Source organism: Falco peregrinus, chromosome 5, assembly GCF_023634155.1.
Source record: "Falco peregrinus isolate bFalPer1 chromosome 5, bFalPer1.pri, whole genome shotgun sequence".
NCBI lineage: Eukaryota > Metazoa > Chordata > Aves > Falconiformes > Falconidae > Falco > Falco peregrinus.
In genome coordinates, this window is record NC_073725.1 from 31204416 (window position 1) to 31225867 (window position 21452).

The 21452-nt window shown below is 40.7% G+C and overlaps 1 protein-coding gene across 5 annotated transcripts; it reads left to right on the forward strand.

The window, feature by feature from the left end:
- The first annotated feature begins 599 nt into the window (after positions 1–599).
- TMEM196 (transmembrane protein 196) lies at positions 600–20347 on the forward strand. 5 transcript variants are annotated; one of them, XM_027784138.2, is made up of 5 exons: positions 600–1250; positions 13060–13116; positions 14889–15143; positions 17043–17116; positions 19470–20347. In XM_027784138.2, exons 1-5 carry the CDS (start codon positions 1086–1088, stop codon positions 19474–19476), a joined length of 558 nt encoding a protein of 185 aa, XP_027639939.1. In that variant the 5' UTR covers positions 600–1085; the 3' UTR covers positions 19477–20347. The 5 variants fall into 5 exon arrangements, with proteins under 5 accessions (XP_027639939.1, XP_005235696.1, XP_027639940.1 ...); XM_005235639.3 differs by having other exon boundaries at positions 600–1244; XM_027784139.2 differs by having other exon boundaries at positions 600–1232.
- The last annotated feature ends 1105 nt before the right edge of the window (positions 20348–21452 follow it).

Sequence of the window (21452 nt, forward strand, 5' to 3'; positions counted from 1 at the left end):
TTTTTGTGTTGTGCAGCACACCCATGTTCTAAAACTGCAGTTAGAGTGGCGAAGCATTCCCTGTATCTGTGCCTCGGGAATAAAGGCTGGTACCAAGCCACCCGGCACGGCTCAGGTCGCAGCTCTGGGTCTCTCATTACGTTTCTCTTTGCGGCTCATTTGCTTTAGGACTGCCACCCTCCTGGCCGTTGTCAGAGTGACGAGGATGGCTACAGCAGTTGCCTATTTTGGCAACGGTGTTTTGGAAGGAACCAGAGAGTTTTGCAGCGGTGAGACTGGCTCCAGCCCTTTTACTCACACAAGAGGCAGACGGACTTCCTCCTGCATGCTCGCGGCAGCACCTGGGGGCGGGGGGGCTCCTGCGCACCCCCCGAGGGGGCCACCTTCGCGGGAAGGGTGGCGGAGCGGCAGCCCGCAGCCGGAGAGCGGCGCTCCCCGCGCCCCGCCGCCAGCCGCCCGGGCGCGGGCCGGAGGCGGTGTGCGGGCCGGGGCCGGGCCGGGCCGGGCGGGGGCGGGCCGGGAAGGTGCGGTGCCGTGTGCCCCAGGGCGGGGCTGCGTGGCGCCTCGCCCCGGCATTGGGTCTAGATTCATACATAAAGATAGCCGGGGTGGGCTCGCCACACTCCTCTCCCCCCCCACCCCAACCCAGGGAGAGACGGGGGGAGAGAAATAAAGGGAGGGGGGGTGGGGGGGGAGAGAGAAAAATCCCAGTGAGGTCATTTCAATGAGAGCGCAGGAGGCGACCAGACGAGGTCGACTTTTCCGGCGGAGGCGCAGCCCCTGAGGAGCGCGGCGCGGCACCGCGGCCCGTCCCCGCCGCCGGGCCGGCACCTTGGAGAGCTCCGCGGCGCCGGGGCCGCGCTCGCTGCCGGCGCGGCGCTGCGCGGCGCTTTGCGGGGCCCGGTGCGCCGGGGCCGCCCCGCCGCCCCCCGGCAGCGCCCGCCGGCCGCGGATGCGCCGCTCCGCCCCGGCTGCCGGCCGAGGAAGAAAAGTTTGGGGGCGACTTAAGGCCGCGGGAGCGCCGGAGGAGAAGGAGGATGCGCGGTTTCCCCGGCTGATCGGGAAGGAAGGATGACCGAGGGAGGATGTGCACCAGCAGCCAGATCATCGGGAGCCTCCTGGTGCTCTCCGTGCTGGAGATAGGGTTAGGGGTGTCCAGCGTGGCCGTGGGGGCGGTCAGTTTCAGCCTGGTCCTCACAGAGCATAAACCTCAGCTGGGAGACTCTTCTCCGGTATGGAGCGGGGTGTGTGTACGTTAGCCATTTCACTCTCTCTTTAACTCTTTATGGTGATGATCAGACCGTGCGAAGGCATTCCCTTCCCTTCCCTTCCCTTCCCTTCCCTTCCCTTCCCTTCCCTTCCCTTCCCTTCCCTTCCCTTCCCTTCCCTTCCCTTCCCTTCCCTTCCCTTCCCTTCCCTTCCCTTCCCTTCCCTTCCCTTCCCTTCCCTTCCCTTCCCTTCCCTTCCCTTCCCTTCCCTTCCCTTCCCTTCCCTTCCCTTCCGCGTGTGCATGCTGCGCCGGGAGCCTTGCCGGGTCCATTTCCGATGTGCATGGGGTACAGTCCGCATACTCGTGGGGCAAGGGGGGAGGTGCGGGGGCGAGAGGTGTATGTGTGTGTTGGCGGGACACCTCTTTCTCACTTCTTTTCATTATTCAATTTTGCTGTGAACGATTGAACTTTCTGTGAACCCACCTCACACCTGGGAAAGCCCAATGCCTCCAGTGGAACGTGGGCCATAAGCTTTACTGTCTTTAAATTGACTGTGAGTTTTGCTTTTAAAAATGAGCAGTCCTGTCTCTTATGATAAGACTCTCAAAAGGTGCTTTAATATAATGTCAAGGGCATGTCAGCTGAGCTCTGAGCTTTTGGAGGAAGAAGATACAGAGGAAATGGGAAGGAAAAGGAAAGATATGTTCTCATGATTTGGGCATGCTGAGCTGCTTGTAAAATGACCAAATAAACCAAACACCAATAATGGGTTAAAAGAAGCAGCATGTTCATATCACAGAGCATTTCTCACTTCTCAGAAACGTTTCTTATTTTTTTTCAGTTTGAGAGACGCATGTTTTGAGGATGAATTTTCCTCCAAATGGTTATTTATATTTACAAAACAAGGAGAAGGAAATACTGAATACTCATCCTAAACATGAGTGGGCATTTCTGAACTACAAAGCTGGTTTTGGCCAGCTGGGATTGTACAGCAGTATTTCTAAAAGGATTGTTTGCTTTGCTTGAGATAAGATGACAAATGCAAAACATTCTTGGTTATTCATCAGTGTAACCTCCTGTAATTTATAGGTTAATTCTGACAAAGTGCTTCATGTAACATTCTCACTGACAATAGTTACTAATTGTTGACAACAGTCATAAATATTTTCGGCAGTATAAAAACGCACACATAATTCTGCACTGCAGAACAGGTAGGTGAGAAATGAGAATGAAGACCAGATAAGATAAGACAGTGGCCAATATGTAATAATATTATCAAAACCACTTCAAAGAAGGAGGTTTCTGAACACTGCTGATGAATAAAAAAGATTACACAAAAATATCTGCTTATCTGAAGGTTAATGACAGGACGCAATATCCCGGGTTTTACTGAAGTCAAAGAGTTCTGACCAGTCAATGAGATCAGTATTTTATGCAGCGATTGCATTTTGTGACGCTGTCACAGCTGATACCATTTCATGACGATGCAAATTTCCTGCACAACTGCCTCATTCATTTTGATGGTTTCTGTTACCCCAGAGTTTGTACCAGCCAAAAATTAAGATCCTATTACATTAGATGCTGGCTCCAAGGACCTTATAATCAAAGCAAGAGATAGATGTAGGATAAAAGGATGTAAGGGAGTATAAAGAAACAGCAAACCAAAATTGATTGGTATAACAGGTGGTTGCATTAACACACCAGCAGTCTGGCTGATTTCAAGCTGTTCATAGCTAGATTTTTAGATAGGAATACGAGAGAGGACAAAGAAGAATTTTTTCAGATGTTTATAGGAAATTCTCCCCATGTGTGAGTGCAAAGCATGGAAGGGAACCCAAAGGGACTTGTTTGAAAATGTAACAGGTGGGTGAAGGATGCCCGCAACCAGAGCCAGCAGATGCAGGCATCAGCTGCTAGGAACGGAGCAAACAACTGCAGGTTGGGTAGGCAGAGAGGCCATAGAGAAACTAAAGTGAAAGCAAGCAGTTTGTGCTTCCTGTAGTAAAGGAAATAAGAAATCACAGCAGTACACAGAGTGGGGTGACACAGTTATAAAAGCTTACTTTGCCTTGAACTAAAGATCTATGGTCTAAATTTTCACCATTATGACGCCTTATTTGTACTGCTCCAGCAGCTGAAAATGTCTGTTAGGTTGTGTTCTTCTTACTAGAAGACTAACAAGTGAGACAGGACAAGAAAGGGGCCAGAGATCTACTGTTCTCCAGGGGTGCTTAGGGCCATGGGTAACTAGTTCCAAATTAAAACAACTGGAGGAAGGTTTGTTTGCACAGTCCTCAGAATTGTCCTGCTGCAGAAATGGCATAAGACACCTTTCAGCTCACTGGATCTGACACTGAACTCAGGTTGCCTGTATTAAATAATCAAATAATTAAATAATATGTATTGCATAAACTATGCTTTTTCCAACTCACACTCCTGAATCAAGGTTTTCCTTTCAGAAATTAACATTAAGGAAAAGAAAAGGGACATTAAAGGAAAAACTAATACTTGAAATCTTAGGTTGCAAAACACTAGAGTTAAGTTGAACAGTGTGTCATGTCTCCTATTGTGATTTACCTGGAAATATGCTGAAAACTTTTGACCCTGTTCTATCCTTTTACATGAGTGGAACTCAGCAGAGGCCCAAGTTCATAAGGAAGTAGATGAAGACAGCATCACCATGGAAACCTTAACCTGAATTCCTAAAATTTGGGCATCTTAAAATCATGCACATTCTATATCCTATACCTGCCTCCCTATAATGCTTTGCATTTGACACACATTAGCTTCTTCTTAAAAGAATTGTTCTTATTGTTCACTATCTCCATTCAGCCAGATAATTTACCAACGTACCTAACTTTAAGCATGTGAATCCCACCCACAGGATTAAAGAGACAAATGAAGTTAAGCATGGGCTGAAGTGTTCAGATCATTGCGTGCTCTTCATTATGTATAAACAGGTCAGGGAAAGTGGAGTAGACAAGAATGAAGAAATGGAAAGCCTAGACAATGTCTACATCAAAAATGCACAGAAATGGGAAAACAGCTTCTCAGTTCATTGTTCTCATTGGAGTTGAGCTGGATTAAGATAGAAAGAGTTTTTTAAAAAGTAGCTGAAAGAAGACAACTGAAGGTGTGACTGACTTCTCAAATTATCTGGAGCATGTGGAAACAAATATCCAGTTTATTTTACATCATATCCAATCTGTTCTTTTAAAAACAGGCCACAGCTCCTAAATTGCAAAAAAACCCAAACAACAAAACCAAACAAAAACAAACACCAGAAAAACATTGCTATATAACTTCAGGTTGAATGTGTTGTTGATTTCTGGATTTTCTTTCTGTTTGTTATGATTGTATTGGTATCATCTACTCCACAGGCTGTATTCAGCATCTCCCAGATTTCTTTTTTCCAGAAATTGAGGTATATTTCTGAAATCCACAATTCCAATTCAATTATATGACATACTATAGAAATGATCAAACGAAGGAGCATGCTGAACCACTAACACTAACATAGCAAGAATGACCGTATCCATAACAAAGGCTTTTGCACAAAGAAAAAAACACCCAGAAAATACTAATTTAAAAAGTATTCACAGATGTTTTTTAAATGATCACATACTTTCTTATCTATATTTAAAATATAATGGTTGCATCACTATCACTATGAGTAGTGACTATATATTTATACACACATATGTATGTGGCTTTAATTCCCATTTATTCTATAGCGGTGAATAAATTCTTGCTATAAATGAGATTTCTCTCACAGAGAGAAAGAATGAAAGACAAAAGCCAAATAGTCAAATATGCCATCTATCTTCATATGCAAGAGAGATACCTGATGATTCACTTATGGCTATGCCCCTAAACAGTAATAGTTTCTTCCCTTATAAAGACAAATACCTAAATGTATTTGAGAGTTATGCATTCCCTGGATGTTGGTCAGTTTGTCTGTCTGCAGGGGCAGAGTTATTGTTTCCATGATTTGTGATTTCAGCACAGTAGAAGTCTGCCTTCCCATTAAAACTCTGCATTTATAGTTTGACTACAGAAATTTGCTCCAAGTTGGCACTTGAAATATTTCATTTCAATTACTTTTTTTTTACCCAGGATGTGAAGGAAAAGAAAATGGGCCAGTCAGTATGGAACTCTCCGCGAGCAAGAACATCATTTTAGACTGTTGGTGGCCTAAAATTTTAAAACACTGAATTTTGCATCTACTTATTACTGCTGCCAAGTTTCCTTTGGAAAGAACAATCAAACTATTCTTTTTTTCTTTTTCTTTCCCCCCCAAAAGAACACTAAAAAAATAGCATTATTGTTTAGCATGAAGACAAAATGCAGATGTTATCCTACTTTATTTTAACATGTGCATTGCATTTTCATCAAACTGACCGTATTTCTGGCTGGCTCCTGCTCCTGATGAAAGGAATCACAGTAAGCTCAGTGGAAGGTGCAGAGAGTTCTGTACCTGTAGATGAGGGAGGTTGTACCAGGTGTGGGAGCTTCTGGCCTTGCATGGAACCAGAACAATTCACTCCAGCTGAAAAGTCTTTCAGTAGGTTTTCTTTATCATTCAGACACTCCAGAAGCATAAACCAATCTGGAAGATGGTCTGTCCAAAGGGGACTTGTAGTTCCTGGTATATATTTAAGAGGATCTGTTGAACATAGACTGACTTAAGCATACACTTAAATGTTTAGCAGAGATAAGACTTTAGTTCGCCTGCAGGGAATAATCTTTATTACTTTTTGAGATGAAAGCAGTCATATTCTAAACTGAATACTTGATACAAAACAACAAAAAGAATTATTTACTATTTGTTATTCTGATAGGTCCTAAACAGGTAAATAGATATTTTATTTTGTGCTGAGACTCTGAGTGTTTTTCCAGATGACCAGAGGTTTTTTGACTCACTGATGGCAGGCAGATTTTCAGGTTCAGAGACTCACTTCTAAATATCCTTGAGTGTTTCTAAACACTATTCCCCATTTTGAAAGTGTTCCTGCAGGCCTAGAACCAGATGAACGGAAACAATGATCACAGGGACTGGGATGGAATTTAAACTACTTCAGTCAGTGGGAATTGTAGCACCACCTGAGCTGAAATGGCCAAACAGCACACTGCCAGGTCAAGGTGTTCACTCAGATTAGACATGTTTTAATGCTGTCTCACTTCAAATAGCAGAGTCCGTCCCTGTCCCCCCGTCCCCCCGCATGAGAGATTTGGTGGGACACAGGGTTGGGCTGTGGCAATGCTGTTGCTTCTAGTTCTGGGTCAGAGTGACTTGCAGCCAGCTAGACATTCCTGTCCCCACAACCCCTTGCATGGAACAGCACCATCATTAGAAGTTTCCATCCCCCTTTTGCAAAGATTATTGTGTTTCTCTGTGGGGGTAACAGGCAAACCTACTACCTAGGCTCGCTCTTTTTGCCTGTTGTCATTTTTCTCTAGTTGGATGTCTTTGTTTTCATGAATGGATTCTGTGCCCTCTGCACCTGCACTGAGAAAACTTAATCCTTGTCCTGAAATACTGCTTTGAGGAGGAGTTACAATTACAGATACCATCTCTGCTCAGTTCATCCATTAGAGATTTCAGCTTTTTCTCACTTGGATGGAGTTGAAGCAATGAGTTTATCCAATAGGATGGTCCTTTTTAGACATTACTAATTTCAGATTCCTGGGTATTCTCATGGAGTCACATGTTTATGCACTTTTAGTGTAAAACACAGACTTTTCTGGTTTACCACCTGACAAGAGTAGATAGAAGTGAAGCTATTAATTTCATCTTGATGGTTTAGTCTTCCAAGTAGAGGATTATTTGAATAGATATGATATGCTTGCATTTTCACTGTGTAATATTCAAATTTGGAATAATTTCCCTTCTGCTATTTCATCAGATGTGTATGGATGACACAGAACACTGGAGGGCTTTCCACAGAGTATACGCAGTTTGGGCTGCTTCTTTGTCATGAACAATGACTAGGGATCAAACAGTGCTTATATTCAACAGGTTTTCTCTATTATTTTCTTCAGCCTCTGTCCAGAAAGATTTTCTGCAAACATTTTTCATTTTCTCAGGGGAATTGCACTCACCATTGATTTGCCTCCTCCAAACAGAAGAAAGATTTCTTACCTTCAATATATAAAATAAAAATAGTTCATTTTCTTCTGCATGATGGAAAATAACACATCTTCAGCTCTCCGCAGATATAACTAAAACTGAATCTTTTTTTCAGGCTACCAGTAAGAAAGCCCACTTTTTCCAGGAGAAAGTGAAAGAGGCCAAGTCTTTTGTTCCAGAAAATATGAAATAGGGATGGATCCAAACCACAGATCTTGAATCTAAATTGAGATTTCAACCTCCTTACTGAAATTTCTGGGTGTTTTGATCTGAGGTTTTATTTCAAGCCCATATTTAATAAAAAGTAAATTAAACCAGGCTCAAAATAAACATTATCCTTTTCTGGGAGGTCTTTGGTTCTTTATTCCTGAGTTCAACAGACCAAAAGACAGATTTTCAAATATGCGCATTGAACATAAGCAGGCACAGCTGCAGTGTGAGTGGCAAAGACTCCACAGACAAATGGACACCACTGCATCACCTTGCAATCACAGTAGTGCTGTCCAGAGGGATTCTGCCCCTGCTAGGTCTCCAGCAAATCTCCACTGAAAGAGGGACTGAGGCACTCACAGCCCAGAGTCTCTACATAGCTTTTGTGCTTTGTAGTATCTTTCTTTGGATTTTTTACCAATCATCCAAAAGTGGTTCTTCTCCTATCTATTATCGGATGACATGTTCAATTCCTGTCTCCTCTGCTAGTCTTGACATGAAACATCATGTGTCATAGGAGAATATGAATAAGTCTGCAACCAAAAGTAACCCCAGAAGCAATGGGAATTGGTTGCAAATACTGGTCTCTGTAGGTTTTTAAGTGAGATTTTGGATCTTTTAGCATTTTATGATTTTTCTGATGAATAATTAGAACAAAAGTCCAACAGTAAAACATCTGTTTCAACAAGTGCCGGCTGAAGGCCCTTCTCTGGCTCCCAGGGCATTTTGGAGGGCTTATTAACTTAGCTCATCCTTCATTAAAAGTTTCAGCCTTATTCTTGGTGTGAGTTGTGAACACTTCAACAATTGATCATTCTTTACAAGGAACTTATCTTCAGTGATATATTTCATTTCCACTCCTGATTTACTGTATTCTCAGCATAAGTGTGTTTGCTTTAACTTACTGCAGGTTTGACATAGGTAGAAAATGTAACTATATTTAGAGTCCAAGAGGTTGGCAAAAACTGACTGAAGATAATCAATGATGAAGTAGAAAGGAGCAAGTCCTCACCATGGCAGTATTAGTTAGTCATGGGTAAACTGCAGTCCCGGGTAGCTCAACAGTACAAGTCAAGTTTAACTGGTACAACATATTGACATGAAGATGATGTCTTTCAGTATAGCTAAGAACAGACAGAAAGTGGCAAGACAACAGAGCCCTCAATGGCTTTATTCCAGTTAGCTGTACTACAAAATAGAAGCATTCAAAATTAAAAGACAAACAGGAACAAACACAGGAAATTCCTTTTGAGTATCATTTGTATTCACATCCTTTTGCTGGTACAAAGAGCTAGTATAGTTTCTCCCATGTACTTTTCACTATTGCTGATCACAACACTGAGACTTCCAAATTTTTACAGGAAATTATTGTAGCTTCCAAAAAAATATTCCCAAGTGCCTACCTATTCTATCAAAAAACAATGATCAGAGTGAATCACATAATGTCTCACTGACTTCCTAACCTTTCTAGAGGTCTCCACATTGAGAAGCCTGGCTAAAGCAACTTGTCATGAGCAGAATTCCTGAGCCCCAGGTACTGCTAACATGCTCTCTCTAAAGCAGGTTTCCATTGCTTCCAGTGAATTAGAATTCTCTGCAGACTCAGAAGAGAGTGGAAGACTTTTCTCATAATTTTCAAAGCTTTGCATGACATTAAATTGCCTGACACTCTGGCTAAAATTCATCCATTGGTTTTAATAGCAAAAAGACCGCTGTCATAAATAAATAACCATACTGTTTTTTCGGGAAAACCTTTTCTCTGTGAATGTAACACACTGCCATCCAAAAAACTCCAACCAGTATTAATCCTTTGCTACTGCCCAAGTGCTTTTCTTTCCAGGTTTTTAACATGTTCAGGCATACTGCTGCATTCAGTTTCACAGCTTGCTTTTCTTGTAGTCATATGGATTATAAAACTTTGGCACGACCTTCTCAAGCTCACACCCAACTCCTCTGAGTTAGAATAGAATAGAATAATTTCAGTTGGTTCTCTGTTGAGTTCTTTAACTACAGGACACCTTATTCCTTGTGTATATGTATAAATATTGTAGATGTACGGTGAGAGAAAATACATACAGAGCATGCATACAGACCATGACACAATAAAATATTATCACAGAATCATAGAATATGTCCAGCAGGAAGGGAACCTTAAGGATTATTGAGTCCAACTCCCTGCTCCTGGCAGGACTACCTAAAACTAAACCAGATGACTAAAAGCATTGTCCAGACACCCCTTGAACTCTGACAGGCTTGGTGCCATGAACACTTCCCTGAGGAGCCTGTTCCAGTGACTGACCATATTCTCAGTGAAGAACCTTTTCCTAATGTCCAACCTGAACTTCCCCTGGTGCAGCTTCATTTTGTTTCCTTGTGTCCTGTCACTGGTCACCAGAGAGAGGACATCAGCACCTCCCCCTCCACTGCCTTCCTTGAGGAAGTTATAAACTGTGATGAGGTCACTCCTCAGCCGTGTCTTCTCCAAGATGAAGAAACCAAGTGACCTCAGCTGCTCCTTATAAGTCTTGCCATCGGGACCTTTCACAATTTTGGTTGCCTTCCTCTGGACACACTCTAATCATTTGATGTCCTTCTTCTATTGAGGCGACCAAAACTGCACACAGTACTTGAGGTGGGGCTGCACCAGTGCAGTGCAGAGTGGGACAATCACCTCCCTCAACCATCTGGCTATGCTGTACTGGATGCACCCCAGGACATGGTTGGCCCTTTTGGCTGCCAGGGCACACTGTTGGCTCATATTCAACTTGCCATCAAGTCAGACCCCCAGATCTCTTTCCATGAGACTGCTCTCCAGCCTCTTGCCCCCCAGTATTTACATATAACCAGGACTACCCCATCCTAGGCACAGAATCTGGCACATGGTCTTGTTAGATTTCATATGGTTGGTGATTGCCCAGTATTCTAGTCTACCTGATCTCTCTGTAAGGCCTTCTACCCTCAAGGGAGTCCACAGCTCCTCCTTGTTTAGTATCATCAGCAAATTAACTTATAAGTACTCCTGAATCCAGACCTTTACTCAAGGTAGTCCCTCAGATACTTCAACAACTATGGAATACAGTAGTCACCCCTTGTTCTTGAGAAGGCAGGACCTTAGGGTTTGCAGATTAGCTCATTCACTATTATTTGGATTTCAATTGGTTAATACCTTAGGTAATATATATGTATATGGCACTGTGTAAAGGTGGTTTGGAAGGGCGTGTGTCCTGTCCTTGAAAAATAGTAAGGAACAGCAGAACTGCCTGAACTGGTGGGTTCTAACGCTGAGTGAATCTGTAATTTGCTTGTTGTTCCTTTGGTGATATGCAAGGCTACTATAACTTGTTCATTGCATTCCCTTCTGGTTAGCAAAAACTGTACAATGGAAATAGAAAGCCTTCTTCAATTGAAATCAGTAGTAAAAAATCCACTGACTCTAACAGGAGCAGAATTAGAGCATTCTTGAAAAAAATGGGTGACCTGTTCTTTCAGTTTTGAAGGTAAAGTATCAAACATTTCGCTTTTTTAATTAGTTAACATACACTTGTTACAAGTTGAAATGATCTTTGATGGTATCTTCCAGATCCTTTCTGTAAGCTCTCTAGAACTCATAAGTTCTTCATACAGAATTTTCCTTTCAATCCTATTCAATCATTTCAGAGAGAAATTATATTATTAATCTGCTTCATCAAGTCTGACTGAATAGAACTTAATTACAGCAATGTCTTCAAAAATATATTTTTTTTTTAGGTTTATGCATTAATGTTGAGAAATACAAAATACTACATGTGAAAATCTGAAGCATGCCTTCAGTTGAAGGTAATCTGCAATGACAGGACTGGGAGTGAAACTCCAAAACTTCACAGAAAGCCTGAGCGAAAAATTACTAGGCAGATATGATAGTTCTGAGCTGAAATCTCCTCTGACTGTGGGAAAGGGGCAGGGGGAGCCCTACCCATCATTTTTTTGGATTTTTATTCCAATGGATGATCTCTAGCAGCAATTACCAGCTGTACGTCCTGGACTGTCCTGAGCCATTCAGCACCATGGTCCACATGACCCAGTCCTCTCCATAATCAGATTGGCATTAAATCCACATCCCATGCTTAGTGTTGATGTAAATAATATACAAAATTGAACCATATTCATTGTGGGGAACTGATTCATGGACTAACTCAGAGTAAAAATACATCTCAAGGCAGATGGTTAGCTATATGCATGAACTACTCTAGCTGGAGGGAGATAAACTAGTCACCTCCTCAACTGAGATACTGAAGCTGCAAAATTTTGGAGGATAAATGAGAGATACCTGCAATATATTACACGGGCTCTGAATGCTGTATAGAAGCTGCTTAAATATTTTTTCCATTTCTTATGTAAAAGCTAGCTCTGTTCTGTAATTTAAATCAAGGTCAAACAGAACCTTTTGCTAGATATACCATCTCAGTGCAAAAAGGATGTGGAAAAAAACAGTTTTAAAGGTATAAAATTACTTCCCCATAGGGGTGTAAGGTTAGCTTTACTGAAAATAAGTAGCACAGTTTTCTTAATAAAGGAGTTTATGAGCTATCGAAGAAATCTTTTGACAGTATTACAAACACCTGAAGAAGGCCTTATTGCTTTCATACAACTACTGCAGTGCCTACCACAACTGCTCCATCAGGGACTATTCACTGTTTTCCTCATTAAACTTTTTTGTTGGAGGAAACTGAGACATCAGAGAGCATCATCGGTCTTTGAGACAGGTCACTGAAAAGCATTAACATCTATTCATATCGGTTGGTAGGTTTGTTTCTGGTTTTGTTAGTTTTTGTCTAATGCTTGATGGAACAATTAGTAGATCAGTTTGTGAAAGGGAACTCCATGAAAAAGTACAGATACCTTCATGTTACCTCCTGCCAAGTGGGCTATCTAGAACCTGGAACCGGTTTTCCTGCATGGTCAGTGTAGCCACACCAACAGATATATTCAAATTTACACCTGCACCTATGCAGGTGACTGAATTGCATTCTTGCCCAGAGTTCCACTGTCTTGAGGACAAATATCCATGTCTGGACCCTCAGTGTTTCACATGGTAGAATCAGGGCAGTAAGTACCTCAGCTGTGCTTGAAAGTAGATTATTTGGATTAGCGACTACAATCTTGCTAAACTTTTTTTTTTTTTTTGGGGGGGGGGGGGGAACCAATTAAAAAGGCATCTTCTGTTTGCAACACTGTGGGGTTGTTTTTTTTTTGTTTTGTTTACCCAAGCAGCTTAAAAGTAGGATTTTTTTTTTTAATGAGTAATCATCCTCAGTCTCACTTCTCATTCCATTTTCTTATTCTTAGATAAGTGTGTTTATGGTTGAGTTATAACTTCCTGAAACATAAGGTTTGTGATAAAAATGCTGACAACTGTAACCATTGCCTAACATACTGTTGAGGTCATCACTACAGCAACACAGCAGGATGTAAACTTGAGACGTTAAATGATGAAATAATTGGTTGTTGATTTTTTTCTTTTCTTTGCAGTTTCTGCTTTGTGGCATATGTGGAATATTGTGCGCCAAAAAAAAATCTGGACTTGTTGTAAGTTTCTCCACTGCATATACGATATATAAGTATTTGAAAGGCATGCTTACCTAACTTGAACTCCTTACTGAGGGCTTTCTGTGTCTAAGTGTTTCTGATAAAAAGTCAGGAAAAATTGCAAGTCAGCAGTCTAAAAATGCAATAAGCACTTTGGGTTAATCATGCAAAACAAGGCAATTCTGAAATGGCCTGTTTAGGACATGCCTATTTAAGCCATACATCCCTATTTGTCCCGCTTGGATGGAAGCCCTCTTGACACAAATTTATTCCAAGTCAATAAAAAGTTCTCCAATCACTGGATTGTATCTTCTATCCTTCAAAAACAAACATTGGGCTGATGCCTTGATGAGGCTGCTGACCAAGTCTGATTCTCAATATCATAGCTTTTCACTTTTAATAAGTTCTTTTTGCAATCAGAATCATGTATAAGCCTGTTTTAAAGTGATGGCCGATGTTTTCTGTCTCTTCTAAGAATCAGAAGTACAGTAATTTTTCTGACTGCAGCAGAATGGTGCTATTACTACTCAAGTCACAATTTATGTTTAATACATGATCCTATTGTAAGTGATAATGTCTGTCTTAATTTTCTGTCAGCTTGATTATTCTGCCTTATACAGATGGAAGTCATGTAGAACCAGTATAAGCATGACAGGAATCAAGATCTCTCTCAGATTATTTTTGAATATCAATGATTTATATTAAACCCTGTTACAATGACAGTTCTTAAAACATGTGGACCATAACCAGTTTCTAAAAGCTTTCTGTTCTTGTGGTCTCATGGAATAGTCACTTCCCAGTGGACTGCAGCATACAGCCTGAATGCCACATTCCTGATTAAATTCTCACCCCAGTTGTGTACAGAAGTAGTCTGTAAGGCTCCATAAACTCCTCCTACCACAGTACATAAGTACATGTACAAAGCCATGTTAAGTAACATCAAAGGCCCATCTTAGATCAACATCTGACAGGCCAGCAGTATCAAGGGAAGTAAATAAGACAACAGTTTAGCAGTGTCTCCATAATAAGGTCTTTTGCCCTCGAGTCATTTGTAGCTCAAGGACATCTTGAACCAGGGTGGCATCTTTGTGTTTAAAGTAGTAGGAGGTCTTTAAACATGTCTAATTGCAGCCTGTTTCACATTCTGCTAAACTTCCCAGAAATATAGGAGCAAACTTAAAAACAACAAACAAAAACGGAGTCACCACACTGACCTGCTGTAGAGTTGCATCACAGATTTGTTATTTCTCTTGCTTCTTTGTCCAGCACATTCACCTTGAACACATCTAAGTCCCCACAAAAGCTATAGAAAGCCTCCAGACTGCTGTCTGACCGAGCAAATTGGAATTGAACAGGAGGCAGAGTCAGAGGGCACGCAAAGCAAGAGAGTCACTCTGAATACTCAGTCACCACTGAAGAGTGGTGAGAAACTGCACGACAGAAAATTATGACACATTCTGATGTTACTGTTTTGAATGAAATGCTGGAAAACAGATTTGTGCCCTAGTAGTCCTTGCACTGACTAGCTTTTAACATGACCAGCTCATCTTACCCAACTTTATCTTACACGTAACATCAATCTCAACTCTTGTACACAAAAGGTATTGTATTCCCTTGGAGCTCTGTGGGAACTGAGGGAGTTTAAAATGAATGTCTGTGCTGTCCATGATGCTATCGAAGCATTGAATTACATTTAGTCTCACTTTTTATATGAATGAATCTGTCTTTGAACAATGTTACTGTGACATAACCTCTTTTGTCTTTCCTGACAGATGATTCTTTTTTCTGCCTGTTGCATCTGTGGACTAATTGGAGGAATCTTAAATTTTCAATTTCTTCGTGCTCTGACAAAGAAGTCGTCTGCTCTCTATTCTTTGCACCTTGCCTCCATGTCTCTTGCATGCATTGGAATCGGTGGTTGCACCCTTTCTTCATGGCTCACTTGTCGGCTAGCCAGCTATGAACAAAGGCGAATGTTTTCAGAAAGAGAACATTCACTGCATCACTCCCATGAAATGGCAGAAAAAGTGAGTTGTGTGTCCTCCCTTATTTGTTCTGCTTCTCCTAAAATGCTACTGTGTGTGTTAACATTTACAATTGGCAAGAGATGTATTCAGTTTCAGTTTTATATGAGAAAGACCTTCTGGGAAATGAAATGCTGCTATTCTGTGCAAGCTTTATTATGTTGCATTATATGGAGCTATTTTTAGGTACTGTGTATTTGCAGTACATCCATTTCAATGAAGTACATCCATTTTCAACATAATTCCATTGTATAGCTATTCAAGGGCTTAGCTGCTAAATATAGGCACTTCATAAATAATTGGAAGCCTTATTAATATGGATTATCATGTATTGTACTGTGAAAAAGTACAGAATGCTTTCTGTAACCACATCATTGCATGCTTCCAGGATTTAATCAATTTCGTCTCCCAAGTACTCAGCTTATAAAGTAGGTAATTTAAACACAAAAGCCACAGTTCACAAACCTAGATGACTAAACCTAAGCACCTAAGGGCATATTTAGACACCTAAATGAAACTGGTCTGATTTGCAGCAGCACTGAGCATTTACTGCCTTTCTCCGTTAAAAGGGAGCTTACCAAGGTGTCTGGGTCTGTGCTTACATACTGACACTTAAGCTCCTGAAGTTGAGCATGTAAGGCCAAAAGAATAAATTGAATAGAATTCTTAAAATCAGCTCCCTGGGTTTACAGATCTGATTAATATTTAAGGAGTAAAATGTTCATTGACACTGTCTTTATGTTTGGACACTGTATTCAATGCCTTTCATTTGAGAAATTAGTAGACAAAAGGACAAAAGCCAAGTGGACTTCCCATCTAAGCCTCCACGTGCAAGTTTGCATTACGCTGAAATTCAACAGTCTACATCATATCTACTGAGACCTCTGAACAGAAGGGTGAGGATTAATTCACTCAGGCTGTAGGGTGTTTTTGGATTCCCTGACAAAACAAGACATAGCAGTTAATTGTCCATTAAGTTAAAATTACTTGTCACTGTTCTTTGGTTTCTTAACCAATGTGAAAGTCCAAGTAAAAATGCAGAATGAATTCACCTTAGAAGATGTTTGAAAGATGTTTTATAAAGTTAAATAGTACAGGTTACAACTGTAACATAAAGCAGGGTGATAATATCAAAAGAAGAGATACGTTTTCCCCTCTCATTTTAAAATTAAGCAGAAATCTGATGAGCTTTGTAAGCTATGTGAGCTATGTGTGCTATGTAAGAACGACCATGGTCTTGCAGATGGTAGGTTAGATCTTGCCTTTCAAAGAAGCTCTTGCCTCAACAAGGACAAAGATAAAGCTCATTTGAGAGGAAAAGAGAGAGGGAAAATAAAAAGAAATGGCCTAGGAAGAAAAACTTTTCAAAATTCAAACACCTGCCAACTCTATCAATTTGGGTTCAAGATGACCATGTATAGCACTACTTCATTGCCTTCCTTCCCGGCCTGTTGACCTACTGAGCTTTTAGACACTTAGCAGTGAGCACTGCCAGGTGCACACTTATCTTGGGTGAAGGGCCACGATGCATGTGCAGTGCAACCCTATTGCACACTCAGTGAATGTGGGATGTGCCCCCCAGGTGGTGGGCTTCCTGCATGTGTGTTGCTGAATCAGGTCTGCATGTGTAGATGGTCTGATCTGGGACTTCTTAGACCTACAGCCTGTGGACTGCCTGCTGCTGGCAGGTTTGAGCACACATTAGCTCAAGGCATGCCCCTAAAAAATAAAAGGCTATTTAAAAATTTACATTAAATTAGGCCCTGATCTAGAAAATAGCTTTAAAGTGTTTTATATATAAGACTATTTTGTAATTTATACTGATATACAGTAATATAGACATGTACTGCATGTGCATTTGTTTGTGCTATATTTATTGTATAATTGTTATATTTATATTAGAGATTGAGGGGTATTGAAATAACCGACCTGCCCAGCTGCCCGGTGGTTCCCCCGACACCAGAGTTACCTCCAAGGTACGCTGAACACTAGGGAGCTACCATGTTCTTATGTCACTTCAGGAAGGGCCACCTCTAAGAGGAAGTCACAGTTTCAGCTAATCGAAGTTGGCTGATGCTGTGATGTCACTCTGAGTCAGGAACCGTGCTTCCAGGTAGTGACATAATTCTACGTGGCGAACGCTGCAATCTGGAAGTAAGTTGAGTATTTAAAATATTCACCCTAGTTATAGACATCCAAATGCTCCTATTTGGATGTTGCCACCATTGACTCACTCTGCTTCTAATCTGTGTGCTCCTTCATTTCTTGAATTCAGCAACATTTTTTAATTTATTAATACTTTTATTTTTGAAGAAAAGAAATATTGGGGAAAATAAATGGTTTTCAATATTGTCCGCAATTATGATGATATTCTAATAGCTGTTGTTTGCAGAGGATTCAAGTAAGAAAGCTGACAAAAGGAAACTCCCACTCACTGATGAGTAGCATTCTGACAGATCATTACTATCAACTTATGGCTGACTGATAGTTAATATTAAATGGCTTTGGTATTCTTGGTCCCTTTCCTAGCTGACCGATATCTTCAGCGTAGATCCAACACAGTGTTTAGGCAACTACAAATAAGCAAAATGTAGAGACTTGTTTCAGAGCAGACAGCCCCTAAACTGGGATCCAGATCCCAGTGTCAGGCACGCAGCTTCCTCTTCAGTATATGGGGAGAATAAGGCTCCATACAAAAACACCCACCACCACCTGCCAAATGGACAGCTGGATGGTAGAAAATGCTCAAAATCCAGTAAGTTTACACACCTTATTTTGTCTTATTTACGTTTGATTCAGGAGTATTAGTTGACAAGGCTACTTGGTTTAATGCCCTTATGCTTACTTTGTGGAGAGAAACGGGACATTCTTTCTTCCAAAAACTGCAAGGAACAATTAAGTTTTGTGATCTGCTTTAAAGTGTAGCCGGTAACACCTGACAGAGGAGGCACCAGTGCTTCCACTTTTGTTAAACTCTTGAGTTCTGGTCCCTGCCTCCAAAACTATTTATAAATCAAATATTGTGGATTGAAAGAAGAGAATTAAAAAGTCAGACTAGCCAAAAAGACCAGGTCCCAGAATTTTCTTCTCTTTACCAAGAATCTCAGCTACTATGCTACAGTCAGGCTCACTCTTTCTGTCTTTCTCCCTCTCTCTGTTTAACCCAATGAATCTTGCTTTTCACAGAAACTTCCACAAGAAGGGGGACAAACAAATCCCTTTTCTTCCACATTTTCTCCAAGTGTACCTACGAGGTAGAAGAGGTGAATTTAATCTTTCCATGCAGAGACTTTCTGGTTCTTATGCAAATAGTTTAGAACTAGACCAACAGTAGCACCTCCACCTCATCTACCTCAATTTTAAGAACAGCCCAAACTGCATTTTTATGTGTGCCCATTTCTCTTGGCATAATTGGATGTTCTCTGGGACTTGTCACGGGACTTAAGCAGCAGATCCCTTAATTTGTGCATCTGGATTCTATTTGGTATGAAATAGGCCTAGGAAGGTTCAGAACAGGGCAGTTCTGAGCATAAACCCTATGTGACTTTGCAGCCTTGAAGTTCAGGGAATTGCTTAATTAATGTAGCCATCTCTGGGCTTAGACAGCTGCTAAGTAGGTATCGTCTGAATTGCAGTTTGAGTTAGAAAATCTAACTCCAAACATAATTTGGTTTAGGTGCCTTAGGATTCTGACTCATGATCAGGTCAGCTTACTCCAGGATGACTCACCTGCCACTTGAATAGCAATTGCTGAACTGCTAAAATTTTTAGTCTGGCATACTAAGGGAAAACCAAAAAAAACCTGCATCCCAAGGCAAGCAATCAAAACCCCATGATCCTGTTTGGATCTAGACCTACTCCCCAAATGTCTATCCCAGCTAGCATCCAATGGCATCTGTTTGTAGCATGTCAGCACAGAAAAAGGTCTGAATGGAAACAAAGAATTAATTACCAACTTGTTCCTTTGTGGATTAGCACACAAGCTTGAGTTGATGCACTTTCAAAGGACAACGTCACAAAACTTGCATGGATGCCATCGATGCTGTATATGTGGTCTGAGAGTAATGTCAGTTCAATCAGTACCAATGAGTCTATGAGCTTTCAAATGTACTTAATTTATGTAGGAAGAAACGTGATTTCTTTTTTGGTTTTTTGTTGGTTTTTTTTTTTTACAGTGAGATTTATCAAGCTAAATAAAAAAATGTAATGTTTTTCTGAATGTTTGAAATTTAGAGTTTGTTGATTTTTTTATTACAACCTTAGCTAACTGAATTTTGAACACCATAAAATAATTGTAATTTTAATCTGTGTTTTCTGTTCTTGTTCCAGGAAATGACAGACAACCTAAGCAATGGTGGCCCACATCTGATTTATAATGGAAGTGTATATTAAGAGATTTTTAAAAGTTCCATGGGAAAAAGTGGTTTTAGAATTTTCTTCAGAAAAAAAAAAAAAAGACTCCAAGGAGCTGAGAAAATGGAACTATCTTAGCTTTTATGGCTCAAATATCACAACTGCAGAACAGCACAGTTGCATTTCCCTTTTAGAAACATGTTCAAAATTTGTCTCATAAACATTTTGCGGATATATAATATTTATTCACTTCCTGGCTATTCTCTTTTGTTTGGGTTTGGTTTTGGTTTGGGTTTTTTTTTTTTTGTCTGAATAACTTTTCAGAATTGTGATAGTATTTGAAATAGACTTTGCAAGACTCTTCTTCTCATGAAGACTCAAAAACCAGAAAAAAATAATTAACCCAGACCACATTTAACCTGGTCACAGGATTCCTAAAGAGAAGAGAAGAGGGCAGAGGAAGGATGGCTCAGGGGAATCTTTCTCACCTCCCCACTTATCAGTATCTGGTGTAATATGATGGCTTCAGATCATGTGGCATGGTACCAGCAATGCATTTGCACAGTCCCCCTCCACACGTTGCAGATGCATCCAGCCTCAGTTTTCCCAGTAGATCGTTTCAAAAGAGAGTGCAAATTGCTCTTCCAAAGGTTCCCATTTCACAGAGTGTAAATTAACAGTGTGCTGAAAACACCACCAATGTCTTTGTTTTGAAAGACAGAATGCTCTAAGAATGCCATAAATCAAAACCTCAACAATGCCTTGTTGTAAAGAAATTGTAAATATTTCCAATTTGTGAATGAAGTATATTTCGTAATTTGTTCATAAAAGATGACAAATAAAATGAAATCTAACCCAGAGATTTTAGAGAGAAGCTTGGGGTTTTTTTCTTGTTACAAAGATCTTGCAAAGCTAAACTGTCACGCTTGCAGTTTTGCACAACACATTAAAAGGTTCCTAAAGGGTTGATCAGAAAGATCAGAAAGGAGGAAAATGAAGGGTGAACAAAGGCATGGTCAAGGTCAGAATATGCTGGCAATTCTGCACACCCAGAGCAGAGTTTGGAGTCTGTTTAAGCAGTGTGTATGTTAAAGCAGCAGCTTTAACTGATCCCAAATTTTATCGTAGGACCTACTGGCTCCATATAGCCATGCAAAATGGAAGATGTAGCCTGTAACAGAACATATACAGCATAATATTCATATAAAATATTCATATAAAATCTCTCATATGTTACATAGTGAGTCTATGACTATGCTAAAAAGCCCAACACTTTAACATGAGTTTGAGACGTGAGCTTTATTGATGACTGGCAACATTTGGCGATTTATGCCCATGTCCCCAGATAGGTGTGACTAGATAAAAATGCCATAATAACATCTAGAAATTATATTAAATTTTTTTGTGAATCTGCACGGTATAAAATAATCTGTAATTCTATTATTTTAGTGTTTTCTAAGTCTGCAAGGGAGTCTCTCATCTAAAGACAACATAGGAAACATCTTCACTGTGATTTAAGTCTCTCACTTTAAACTTCATACAAATTACTTGGATGGCTAAGCTTGTGAGTCAAAACTCGTCAACTTTATAAGGCTTCTCTTCAATTACCTACTGTCTGAAAAAAGCTTTTGAATTTTCTCAAAGCCCCTGCTATACTATGTATTGTGTACATTAGAAATTGCTAATGAGACTGTTGAAGTTCATAAAGAATATAGATACTGTCATAGGAAAAGAATTAGATGCTAAGGCATCTCTGCTCAAGGAAAGTGCTCCCCTTCCCAGGTCCTACAAGCCTTTAGGCTGTCTGCCTTAATACATTCCATCTTGTTTGGACTCTTTATAGGTGCCATTGCCTCTTCAGCTTGATGCTTCTCTTCCTCAGTAGCAGGAAACATGGGACAGATCTGTCGCCAGTATGTGCCCCTTCTGGGAGCACTCTTGCTGCAGCTCTGGAGACAA

What these genes read in the sequence shown, in the direction of transcription:
- TMEM196 (XM_027784138.2), top strand. Translation starts at nt 1,086, where the DNA reads ATGTGCACCAGCAGCCAGATCATCGGGAGCCTCCTGGTGCTCTCCGTG. An exon ending in CGGTATGGAGCGGGGTGTGT is followed by an intron (nt 1,251 to 13,059) that starts GTACGTTAGCCA and finishes TTTTCTTTGCAG; the next exon opens with TTTCTGCTTTGTGGCATATG. An exon ending in CCCATGAAATGGCAGAAAAA is followed by an intron (nt 15,144 to 17,042) that starts GTGAGTTGTGTG and finishes TATTTATATTAG; the next exon opens with AGATTGAGGGGTATTGAAAT.